Below are 13,902 nucleotides of genomic sequence, written 5' to 3'. Positions count from 1 at the left end.
GTAATAACAATTGATAATTTAAAACAAATAAATTTACCTATTTACTTATTTATGCATAAAAAATTTCACTTTGAACAAAATATTAAAATTTCATGGAAGTGCAAGGCATTAGTATGGCCACAACGAAATTGTGTACATGCAAAAKAGACAGCTGTGTTGTGTACAAACCGGCCATTGTTATGTTGCTGCCTTCTCACAAATGTTCATGTAGAAAGATTTACCTTATCGTTTTCAGTTCGTCGTGTCGCGCTCGATGTGTTCAGCACTTCAGATCGTTTTGACATGCACGTGCGCTAATTGTRTTTTTTACAGTTACTTAAAATATTCAACTCGGATTAATTAAGCAACAGCGCATCGATGAACTTAATAAAATTTTTAGTGATGAAGATTCATCACGGACAAGTGTTTATCGGTGGTATGGTGAATTCGATCGAGACCGTAGATCACTCCAAATCGAATTTGTTGTTTCGGAAACTATTRATATCGTGACATGCATTGTGGATTTACAGGTATTAGCTTGAAAATAAACAGCAGTCGTTTGCATGGGTGTTTCCAGATAAGCCGAATCCAATAAAAGTTGTTCGCGGACAAATCGAATCTTTTACTGATACCTCAATCAGAGCAGCAAAAGTKTTTCRACAATTGCTTCAAACACTTGCAACGGTGTTAAGATCTTAATTGAGAATATTATAAAAAACAATAAAGTAACATCCGATGATTGATATTTGCTTTTCTTTTTCTATTACCGAAAAGACGATCCTTATATAAGGTGACCGACGTTGCCTTCTGAATTTTACAAATTTTGTGGCATGTGTTTTAAAAATGGTTAACAAAAAATAATGCATAGATGAGTGATAGGGAAATCAACTTGAGTATCGAGTATACTACTAGACTTATGAACATGCCTTTGGCGAAATTATTACGCCTTTTTGTTTTGTTTCCGACACCGAGCAAATCTTCTTTTTAATTGCAATTAGCTGCGGTTCGAAAGTGAAAAGGCGCACAAATGTTTATGCCAAAGATAAGTTGTTCATATACAATGTTTATACCATGGAAAACTCTAGCAGCACAGCGCACAGTTGCGGTGGATGCCACTTCAAAGGTAAATACCAAAAGCAAGGCAAAATAAATAAACATTGGCTATTCCCGCATATGTATGGGCCTATATAGAGTATGTGTATACATATATATATATATAGAATTTTTAACATAATATTTTGTATATTTATATGCATGTTAGTGCTTGTTGTCTATAAAGTGCTTAGACATACATACAAAGCTATGTAGTATTTTTTTCACTCAACAATTCACTTAAGAACACATACATGACTCTATAGAACACCTTAATGGCTGCAAATATTACTAAACATTATTATTAAGAAGAAGAAATACTACAATCGTATGTACACTAAATGAGCAAATTTTTCTGATTWTAAGCTATGAAACGATATAGTAGGATTACCAACTAATGCTGATTTTTGTACTTAAACCATATTTTTATGAGCACTTGTTTTGAACTAAATTGGAATATTGAACAAATTTTATATTAARCAATTCATTATTGCTATTTAAGAAAAAGCTTGCAAAAGACAGCGTCGAGGCAGTTAAATCCATTTAAATCATAACATAAAAATGCCACTTTCATAGTTAGTCATATCATATCATATCTCTTTATTGTTTACCTTTCTGTACTTTCGAATTTCGAATTTCAAATCGAAATCGAATTCGCGTAGGTGATGAAGGCATGAACTAAGTTCTTTATAAAATAGGCAAAGTTAACTCGCTACCGTGAAGATCAATAGGCGCGTGGAAATTTATTGGAGGCGTCAGCCATCACTCAAAGTGCCAGCCTGTTGAATATGCTCTGATATTTTGCAAGCAAAAAAAAAACAAAAAAGACAAAAAGTAATTTTTTAGCACATGTGCTGTGCGTTCGCTTGACTTGGGGTGAAGGACCGCTAACGTTAGATAATAAAGTAAACATTTTGAGATTAAATAGGCTGGTCCCTTGTAGGTTCAGGTAAATGGAAATATTTTAACAAGAAACTGTAATGATGTGTTATTCAAAACTTTTCTTTTCCAGAAGTTTATTTCCAATATTTTTTTTTACAGTCAGGCATACAGTTCTCTTGCTCTTGAAAGTGTAAACTTTAATCGCCTACGGGCATACGGGTGGTATGAGTAACCTTAATTTTAGCGAAATCTGGCAAGTGATAAAAGTGGAAGTTATCTGCATAAACGAAACAAATATTATACCTATTTTTATTTTCATATTTTATATTAACTATTTACCCGATAAATCGTTTATATATTGCTCAGAAATTGTCCCTCAGTGTCCTACTGCATAACTCATTAGTTCTCGCTGATGATTAAGCGGTTACTCACACTTTAATGACTTTAACATTTGCTTATGTTTTTTAATTATATTGCTTTAAATAGACATTGGATTGCCTGAATTAATTAAAAATAATAATTTCAATGACTAGAAATGGCATTTATTGTAAATTAAATGTTTTCCTTGAAATCAAGCGTATTAGTCATCAATATTTATRTCCGTTTCGTATTCAGTAAACCATTTTCAACGCAAAAATCACAGCGTCAAAAATGCTAAATTATTTGTCACACTAAACGGCACAGGAATTATTTAATGGGAATAATTAAATCGAGAATCGGAAGAATCATTAAAATTTTATGTTTTTGAATTTGCAAATAAATACAGTTCTCCATAACTCAAASTCTTGAATTGGCAAAAGAAGTGAAATTTCATACAAATTCCATTCAATGAATCTCTCATTTAAACTTTGTAAACAGCTACTCACTTAGAAGTCGCCGCACGTATTTTTCAATGAGATTTGCGCAGCCGGATTTATAACAGATAATATTGTAATATTTCAGACCCAACTAGTATGACTTATAGCGCCATGGAAAACGATGACGATTCTGAAGAAGAAATTATTTGAGTTAAGGAAGTTCAGCTCTATTCACAAAAATTAAAAATGGTGCTGTGTCAACCAAAGTATATAAATAACAACTGGTGCGTCAGACGTGAGGAATCGYTTAGTTAGCATATATTTGCTATGCCGCAAGACACTTCTTTTGAAGTTGGAATACAGAATTTGGATACGAACATAAACTCCGCTTAACAATTACTTATACGCCATGGGGAACCTTTCTGCAGCCACCAAATTGAAACATGTAACATCCATATAACTGTGCTTACTTACAGACAGAGAAGGTCGTATGCAAAGCACCTGTGATTACGCTCACACATCAAAAGCCAAAAGACCGCAAAGGTGGCATCTTTGGTTTAAAAACTTCTGCGATGAATATACATATTTAGCACAAAGCTCATAAATATGCATCATATATTTTTTTGAATGTAAATGAGTGACTGGTGAATATGTACATACGTATGTACGTATTTATAAATGCCGCTGACTAAAAGAGACATATCTAATCGCTTATGAATACTTAAGCATTGAAAAACGTAAGGAGAGATACAACATCAATTTAGTATACGTATATACCTATATATAGATAGATAAGTGTGCTAAGCGTGGCACTTGTCGTACGAAAAAACTCAAAACTCAGGGGCGAAATTCGTAAAAAATTCATTTCTTTTGCCTTACCAAAAAGTGTGACCGTTTGTAGTAGTTTATGGTTTTKGTTAGCTGAGACCAAACTCGTTCTGGCAGCAACTCATTCAGGCCTTACGATTAATTACTGGTTTACTCTTTAACGCTACACTATTTTTCGTTTTTGATTGCCATTATTTTACATTTTTTAATATACTTTCCATATTTTATATTTTGCTTGCCTATCTGTGTCGTTCCTTGGTCTTTGAAAGCCGCTGCCAGCAACAACGGCACATCTTCAAAGAATCATGCACGAACTGCTGATAACCGAGTTCAATACAAACTTAAACTCAAAACAACAAAAACACAACAAGGAAATTAAGAAAAAACATATGAAATAACAATTAAAACCAACAACAAAATCACAATAAAACCTGTGGCCGACAAAGTATTAAAATAACAACAACACTCATAAAAAATACTTAAACCTTTTGTTAATGAATTGCACGCTAATTTATTGAGTGTCATTCATGTTGTTCAGCTGCTGCGAGCGTGTCTGCTGATCGCCACAGTGCCACTCCTCCTTGTGGCTGTAGCTTTTCGTGTTGTTTGCTTCCAACAACTGGATTCATGCTACTAACATTACTATGTTACTGCCTCATTATCACTGTTATTATTATTTAATACACACACATATTATGTCATTAACAATGTTATTATGTTAAGTTGTTACTGCGTGTGTATGTGTACATCTATTGTGGCTGGTTGTTCGATTATTGTAATGTCGCTTAAAAACGCGTTTGCTAATTTCTTCCAAACAACTTATTAATAAAACATTAAAAACATTTTTTCAACAATAATAAAGAATTTATGGCAATGAATTTGACGGCTAAAACTAAACAAAATCAGTCTATCGATAATGCACAGTGTAGCTTGACGGCAAAAACGGCTGGTAAAAGGTATAGACTTGTACCATTTGGGAGACTGYAGATGAAAGTTGGGTATAATGACGYCCAAATAACTTTTGTCAAAAAGTGAAGATCCCTTAACTTGGGTTCCCCGATTGAGCATCATAGGTGATACTAGGTTGGCACAGTAACACTATAGTCCGATAAAGAGGAGAAAACGCGAAGCTTTGACGCACCCTAAATATGTGACTTACGTTATATAATTATAATAGGTACATGACTATAAAACTTTAACCACATGGAGATCTCAAGCTCRGCTTGTCTACGTGATTACTCCAGTCGAATTTTAGATTGGCCGAAGTGTAACAAATTTCATCTCCTCGCATCTTTGTCTTACCATACTTAGCATTTGGCATTTTTATGATATTTTAGTTTGAATAACTACGCAAAATTCTTATGCAAATTCAATAAAAGCTTTAGTTTTACTTCCATTCGTATCTTTTTTGAGATTTAATTTATTTTAACAACTTTTAAAGATCAAAATCTCCGAAGTGTGTGGTAAATATCTAAATATAGAATACCAGTGAATTTTTATTAGATTACTTTAAAATCATAATAACCGCAGGTGGTGATTTCTAAACTATTGTGCTTTAACTGGTTTTAAAAATTTTACAGCTGTGCAAACTGACGTATTTTTGRGAAGGGTAAATTTTAAAATATTTTATATTTGCAATATATTTTCTCATAAACATAGACGATACTATCTTTTTCACACAAATAACCGATATTTTTTTATGTGGTATCACCCTACGAAAGACTGACTTGTCAGTTTAATCAGAACTATACCTTTCAAGTCTTGCGCTCTTCAAAGGACGATATGAGAACATCCAGGCAAAATACTAATCCAAATTAAATACAACAAAGCAGATTTTCATCAATTTTCTGTAGATGTKTGAGCGAAGTCTCATGCATATTTTGAGTTTCTCATCTTGAACGCCTCTTTGTCATRTCTACCGGCTTCTGTTTTTGCAGCGGCCTTATTTTCTTTCTTTTTTCAAGAATAAATACAATTATTTAAAACCCACAGTAATAAAAAATCAGAAAAATATTTGTGGGTGTTAAAAAGCGAATAAAAATTAATTAATTACTTTCTCGCCGTGAAACTTGCGTGTAGCACAYAGTAAATGTATATACGTATTATATGTACATGAATTTAAACAAACAGATTGCATTACCATAACTGCTTTGCAATGTGTGTATTCTGTATATGCAAGCAATTTTGTTGTATTTGCTCCACTGCCATTAAAAATTTGCGAAAAAAGTGCTTTTGTACAATTCTCTGCTGTGTCTTGCATTTCTTTTCTTTTCTCGACATTTGTTCTTTTGCCATAAATCTATTTAAATGGAAATTAATCTCACGTTGATTTGCTTCAGGCCAAAATAATTTTTTTACACTTTCYTAAAAATGAGCCAAAGCCATCAATCTCATTCTTTGATTTATTCTTTAGAATATATCTTTTTAAATTTCTTTGCATTTTTGTGGTCATTTGAAAAGTGTTTCTTGCAAAGAATTTATTTTCGAAAATTTGCACTTTTCACTTCATTTTCACTTAAAATGATGGCTGGCAAATAAAAATTCCTACAACTGAGGTGGATTAGTCAATTGAATTTATGTGCTTGAACTAATATCCAAATCTAAAAGATTGCTTTTAGTCAGCTGTGAARAAGTGGCGTTAGAATCCCCGGTGCGCCATAAAAAGCAATGCGAAATATACAAGATGTGATTCACTCTTTTAAAAAGTTCTGGTCTATCTCGAGAACCACAGAAACTTGTAGAAAGAGGTAAAGGCAAAGCTTSCCATTTCACGCACAACTAAAGGAGTCACTCCCAAAAAGTAAAAACATAAATAGAAATACAATAATAAAACTAAATTACATTTATGAATCCTTTCGGCTGAAGACTTTACTTGGAATTTTTACGATACGTGAGACGTTTTTGTAATTTATTTATTATTGTAATTTACCTACATTTCACCAAGCCACCCTCTGCACAAAAGGTCTACGAGACCACTAATTTGCATAAAAGACTTAACATATATTCAGACCCTTCGGGAATAAAATATATGGCAACATTTAAGCTAGGCGTACGCGCCATATAAATATATATAGGGTGCCCGAAAATAGCACAAGATTTAAATTTGCGTCAATTTACATTAATCTCTTCACAGTTGACGAAGTTATAGCACTAACCCGTCCATATTTTGTATGCAATTATCGAACTGCACCCGCCAAGCTTCCATTAATTTTCATATTTTATTCAATAAAGAATACACGTTATTCTATCATGTAACCCTCAATTTTGACCAAGCCTAACTGTCAGCTGTCGATTTATACCTCTTTCGGGTTGTCAACATTTATAAACATAAATGGCAGCAAATGTAAGCCTTGTTTTAATTTGGGACACCCTTTATAACACCATGATCTCCAAAAGTGCTTGTGCTTCAAGTAAACCGTAAGTTGACAGATGTAAATTTGTTCAAGTCTACATCTTTTTACGTACGTTTTGCATACCAGATGACAGCAGACGTCAGCGTCGAAGCCAAAGACGTAAGCAAAAGAGTACACACCCCACACACAAGGTATAACAGCAATTCGGAAAACATTTTCAAAAAACGAAAAATAAATTAAACAAAGAAAATKTATATAAAACACAAAAGGGCAACTAAACGAGAGTGAGGGTCATAATGAGTAAGCGACTGCTTGAATGGCTGACAGATTTTCTGGGTGTAACTGTGGACACGCGGCTGTTTTTTTTTTTTTTTTTTTTTTTTTTGTTATTTCTCGTTTGTTCATTTTTTCGTTTTTGACAGAACTCTCAGACTGCCAGTAAAGCGCACTGAATTATAGTTCAAGAACTGACGCAAAAGCTGTCTGCCAGAATTTTTACAGAATATGAAATATGAACATATCCCAGACATTAATTGTGACAATTTGCTGAGCTAGTGTAAGACCGTAAAACCATTTACAAAGTTCAATATTTACAATTATGAGTTTGTACTCCGGAAACATGTYGTAAGGGGTATAAATACGAGCTGAACAATTCTGCAGTCGAGGTATATTTCTATCAGGTACACAGCGGTTGACATTATACGAATTAAAAAAATTTAAACCAATATTCCGATTCATTTACATTATCTTAAAATGACACATAGCACTTGTAAATAAATCTGAAAATAATCAGAGACAGAATAACGCCCGAAAGTTGCAAAAAATATGAATAAATACAGAAATTTGGTACACAAATAAGAGTGTATGGACTGTACGAGAGTACAAGTTGACATAAGTCTACATTTGCTTGTTTACGCCATTAGATTAATTACAGAGCTTCAAGTGGATTGCACATTGTCACACATGTATGYCAAAGATTAGCTGAATACCCAAGATGTGTTTAATCATTAGTGGAATACACAGGTACATGCATATGTATATGGAAGATACGTATACGACAAGGTGTGCCGCCCGGCGGACGTCGCTGCGCAACAATGACCGACATCGTCGGCGACAGTAGAATTCGCGCTTGCAACGTGCTTAGCATAAGATAAATATTAATTGACATGTATACATACTTACAAGTATTTAATGGTATGGCTGAGCTTGCTGGAAATTATAATAAATAAATTGAAAAATTATTCCTGCTTATGTAATGTATTCATTGTAACCATAAACGTTTGGTAATAAAATTAGCAAATTTTGTTGTCATCAAACTTAAATGTTTGGCAAAATGATTTGCTTTTTTTGTTACTTAGCGGAAAATAAAAGAAGGGAGTGAATGTTGCGTTTTTGAGTCGTTCAATAAAACTTCTTGTTCAAGAATGTTAGTTTTTTCGGGTATTTCTAAAAAATTATTTAATTATTCGGCACACGTTCTGAGCAGATTTTTTTATACCAAATAGTACTTGGCTCTGCTATAAACTATCGGTCCCAAGAAATAAAAGTAGCAATTCCTCAGTAACGCACTATGATTTATGAATTTGAAGACAAGCATGCTTTTTGGAATATAATCAACCACAAGACTTTCTCAATCGCTTTTTGTACATACATTATATAATATATATAATAATATAAATTTAAATTTGCTTTGTATATGCGTGAAACCAGATTCGGAAAAAGAGAACATATACTTGAAACAAAATATTTGGAAGCAAAAAAATAAATTATACATMATATAAAGTGCAAATAACATCAATTTCAATGCCAAAAAGAAAAACAACTAATGACACGGTGTGGCTGACTTGATAAATGCGATAGAAATTATTARTCACAAGTACACAAAGTGTTTGAAGAATATATGGAGAAAGAATCATGAAATTTTCCGAAGTGGAGTATTTGAACTAAGTGAAAGTCAACAGAATATCTACTTTTTAATCAGCATGAGAAAAGAAATTATTGATTAGATAAGTATTGTGCAATGAAAGCTGAGGCTTGGTCTTACAGCCACACAGTATTTTAGATCGAAGAAAATATATATTAAATTTAGTGGTCACGTTTCTCATAATTCCTCTTTCTATAAAATCTGACTCTAACCAAATGGAATAACACCCATTCCAAAACGGTCGGATGAAATAACACAAAACATATTTCTTAATTACACTTATACGGAAACATAACCCCTAATTTGATATGAGAATTTATGTGTCTGTACTTATTTAGTTTTTTTTAGCGGAAATCTCGAAATAATAAATTCAAAGTGCACGTATAAATCCTTCAAAGCAACATTTATTAATGATTTTATGGCAAAAAAACATTAGTGGCGAATTACATTTAATTAAGTGCCGAATAAAGTGATACAAACAGGCGCATGCGCAACAARCTGTCGGCGTCATCGACACAGATAGCAATCACTTGGACAACGCCAACGCAGATGAGCGATCGAATGTTGTCTTCCTAGTTAATTCTAAAAATGAATAAACGTCGATTAATCGATAGTTACGATAGTGAGTGGATTAAGTGGACACCCACACGGAAAGGCAACGGAATAAAGTTTATTGATAATTTATGTGACTTAATATTGACAAAATCTTAAAAATATCAATTTTATTTTCATATGTGTACATATTTTATAAAAGAGATGTGTGTAGTAAGAAATTGTAACTTTGCAATTAAGAAGCGTGACACTTGGACTTTTTATTATTAAAAGTTTTATAAAAATCTTAGGTTTTTTAAGTGTACAAAATTCTGACCGAATATTCAAAGCTCCGACCAATTTCAATAATTGAAAAAATTACCAGCAGCACAAACAACAACAGCAAACATATGCATGCTGAAACATTTAATGCCAACAACAACAATGCATGCTATCTCGTATGTTTTGCATAATGAAAACCTTTTAAATAAAGTAACAGTTAAGTCAACAACAACGAAARAGTACAACAACAATAACAATGACAACCGACAAGTATGCAAAAATAATGCAAAATCAACACAAAAAATTAAAAGCAAAACAAAAACCTAGAAACACATTAAGGCATGCAAATAAACTGTGAGTGTATGCGTGTGTGTCGGTATGTGTATATATACATATATATATACCGGCAATAACATTTGCCAAACTAACTAACCTAACAAACAGAGAAAATAAAGAAACAGACAACAAACAATTGTAATGCTAATCGCTCCCCAAGCGGCGACAGCAGAAACCACAACAACTACAACAATTCAAAAGAGACAGCAAATTTGAGCCATGTGCACTTTTCTGTTTTAACACTTTTTTTTTTAATTTTTGAGGTTGAGGAATCGATACAAACAACAATTTTGGTGATTCGTAAAAATATACTTTACTTTATCTAACTTTATCAATTGGTTATAGCGGAGCATCGCACAAGTATTTTGGTCCCGATCAGAGGCTACCTTATATATGTCCCGTAGTTCCTAGGTGGAATATGGGGCCTCAATTTCTTAGGCTACCTTAGTTCCTTAATTCGTTAATTATTTATAATCAGCCGAAAGCCTTTGATGCTAGCGCTGCGTACTTTAGTTTATTTAATAATTTGTTTATTATGTAAGCTTTAATAAAATAAAATAAAATAAAAAAAAATTATTTATAATTATATCTGCATCCATGACTTCGAATCGATGTAGTGTTGAGCTTGTGATATGAAAATCTTATCTTTATATACCTAGATACATATATATTCATCTGTATATAGCGCATATTCGGTGTTTTTGGGTGCTCTCAACTTGGTTAGGGGTATCAGTGTCCTCACACTTGGGGTCAATTCGTCACGCCATACACGCGAGCTACACTGCCGCACTCGGCTTTATGTGTTCATACTCGTGCATATCCACACTTGCACAGACATTCCTCWATTCATACATACATAAAACGCTCTATAATTAATTTATTTCGCGCGCACTCAAGCATTTTCAGATTTATGGGTATTTCGATATAGCAGCGTGCATAAAATGAAAATAAAAGCAGAAAGCAGTTGAAAAACAAAACATTTCAGAACAATCAAATTAAATAAGGAAGTCTATACTGAGCGAAACCGACTCTTTTCAAACCCAACGCACATTATAACAATTTTTATGATCTTAAAATAAATTATGTTTTTGATTGTTTTGAAGCCAATGAGTTAGCCTCTTTCAAGATCCTAATCCTCAAATGGGTATATTGCCGATTTCTGTGTTGGTGCTTTCATGTATAAATCGGAACCAACTGCTATAAAATTGGTGGTGGGTGGTTTGTGGGTATAAAAAATGCAAAAACCAATCGAATCAAATTAAATGGATTTTAACCAATGCGTCGCATGACCCCGTAGACAATAAAAAAAACAGTAAAAGCACAAAAACAATAACGATAACATCAGTAGATGGGCCAAAAGTGTTGAAAATAAATAGAGCCRGTATGGCGGCAAATATACATAGGTACATAAATATATATACGTGGCATAAACTCTTCTGAAGTAAATGCAAGTTACACTGTACTAAAAAAACGCATACTGAGAAATAATAATGAATTCAATGTGCCAGATTAGATTAATCAAGAGCACCATATCACGGGACTCGCTAAGCGGTACAAATTATAATTTCAACTTAATTACTCGATTCTTTGAAATATAATCAGATATTTAAATMACGGATAAAGAGATAAAAGAACTATCTTACCTGTTTCTCAACCAGTGGACGCGTGTAGATGAACTCCTTGCGGGGTGAATACAATTCAGGCGGATAGCCYTTAAAGGAATACCGCAACACACTTTCATCAGCGGACTCACCAGTGGTGAGCGTCTCTATTGTACAACCTCCCGTAGTGCCATAGTCTGCGAATGCAACAGATTGGTATAACGGTTCACCGATGCTGTACGCAGGACAGGTTGAGGTGGTTGACGAGCAAATGGACGCATTGGATGCGCTGAGCTTTAAAGAGCTCGAATTTTGCTGGGCGCTGTAGCGCTGTTGCAGTTTTTGTTGTTGTTGTTGATTTTGTTGCCGCTGTTGTCGCAACAGCTTTAATGTTGCGTGCGAATTACACCGGTGGCTGCGATTCAACTGATGCACATGACTATCATAGGAGGCAAACGAAGTAGTRTAGTCGAGCTTCGAACGAGTCACTTCGGCACTGCTATTCAATACCTCTGCATCGGCGCTATCCAAGTCATAGTCAGCATAGTCAGTGTCATTGTCACCGTAAATGCCGCCCTYAACCGTTTCGCACATGCACTGCGCGTCGTTGTTGTTGTACGTTGCATTAATGCAGGCTTTTTCAGTTCCAACGCTTTCGGCAGTATTCACTTTCCCATCACCGRTGTCTTTATCAGCTGTTGCAGCTGCGAGCAAACGCTCACACTCTGCAGCAACTGCTGCGATAGCAGCGACATCACCATCAGCGTCATACCAATCACTGGCACTTTGCTTGTACAGCACATCTCCAGTCGTCATGCAGGCTGCCAACGCCTCCCCGGTGACACTCTGAGCCGAGTGAACGGGCGCCTGTGGGGTCTCTGCTGCAACGGCGGTGCTCCGTTCAGGCGTTGTTGTTATTGCGGCCACACCACTCCCATTATTATTAATTTCACTATCGTTATTATTATTATTATTGTTGTTGTTAGCAGTCATCATGCCCATTTTCGGCGAACACTCAATTAAGTCAACTATAGCGGCTTGCGAATTCTAGCTTCCTACATACAGTAAGTAAATGCTTTTAATTAAATTTATTTAAATTTAATTTTATTTCTCTCTAGCAAAACCCCAAGCTTTGCGCTAAATACGAAATTCGGTGGAAAGATAATGCAAAAAATTGCTTAAATTTAAAACACAGTGAATATTCAAATAAAAAAAAAACAACAAAGCGCTTGAACATAGACGGTTAATTGAATTCGGTCGGTCGGTATTTGCCTTCCCAAATGTCACGTTTCAGCGAAATTATAGCTTTAGTTGTTGTACGTTACAGCTTTGTATTCGATTTTTCGCTGTTAGTTAACTTTTCAGCGTGCCGTTTGCCGTTTGCCGCTTGCCGCTTGCCTCTTGCCTCTTTGCGAATTTTCATTTTTGGTTTATCTGGTTATTTTGCTAGTCATTGCGGCGTTTGCTGTTCCATCAGATTTTTTACCTAGCCTTTTTGCCACCGATAAACTATGTGCCCACCATAAGTGCTACCTCAACGTAAGGCGCAGCCCCTTTTAGCACCGTTATCACACGCGCTACAACTTCAAGGCTCCAGAAACYCCTACAACTGAATATTTGCACATGTGGTTGTAAGACGGCTTGATTGAGTGATTGTTTGTTACCACTTTGTGAGTGCGAGTCATTGCCGTGTGACTGCGGGTTGAATTTGCAAACAGACAACCGGCAATACCGGTGGCGATAAGCGAGTCACAGCAGCAGTTGCTGTTTGCCAAACCTAATATTTGTATGCTTTTAATGTTTTTGCAAGCGTTTAACTTGATTACAGATACCGGCTCGTCCGTAGTTATCACACTATCGCTAGCTGCAGATCGCTTTCGGGATGACGCACGTAGTGTATTTGCACGCTATAACGTATGCGCGCTTGTATGTGTGTGTGTGCGTGTGTGCGTTTCAGAATCTGTCAGGTAGTTGGCGGGCTTTTCACTTTGTTTATTTATGTTTTATCATCAGTTTTTCGTATTTCTCAGCTGTTCGTTCGCTAGTCTGCTGCCCACACTTCGCTTAGTATTTTCATATTTTTGCTTTTTCTCTTCACTTTTTATTCTTTTCAGTTTAGCTCATTGTAGTTAATGTTTGGTTAATACTTAAACGTTTTTGTTCTGCGACAATGACTTTGAATCAACATAATTTGCAATGTTTAATCTACTGATAATAACGTTGAACTTACTACATGCGCATTCGACTTCGAATAGGTAGTGAGATTGGTCCATATAAAACTTGCTAAGGCGAATAAT

At 34.7% G+C, this 13,902-nt stretch overlaps 1 protein-coding gene across 1 annotated transcript in view; it reads right to left on the bottom strand.

Annotated features, from left to right (window-relative positions):
• Positions 1 to 12,670, bottom strand: part of LOC108974324 (A disintegrin and metalloproteinase with thrombospondin motifs 9) — a 71,191-nt gene extending 58,521 nt beyond the window's left edge. The window contains exon 1 of the mRNA XM_018942067.1: positions 11,648 to 12,670. Coding sequence (XP_018797612.1) covers positions 11,648 to 12,607 — 960 coding nt within the window. The 5' untranslated portion in view covers positions 12,608 to 12,670. The remainder of the gene's footprint in view (positions 1 to 11,647) is intronic.
• Positions 12,671 to 13,902: the final 1,232 nt, after the last annotated feature.

Source organism: Bactrocera latifrons, unplaced genomic scaffold (assembly GCF_001853355.1).
Source record: "Bactrocera latifrons isolate USDA-ARS-PBARC rearing strain unplaced genomic scaffold, ASM185335v1 scaffold_55, whole genome shotgun sequence".
Classification (NCBI taxonomy): Eukaryota; Metazoa; Arthropoda; class Insecta; order Diptera; family Tephritidae; genus Bactrocera; species Bactrocera latifrons.
This window is presented reverse-complemented; position numbering and strand designations above follow the sequence as displayed.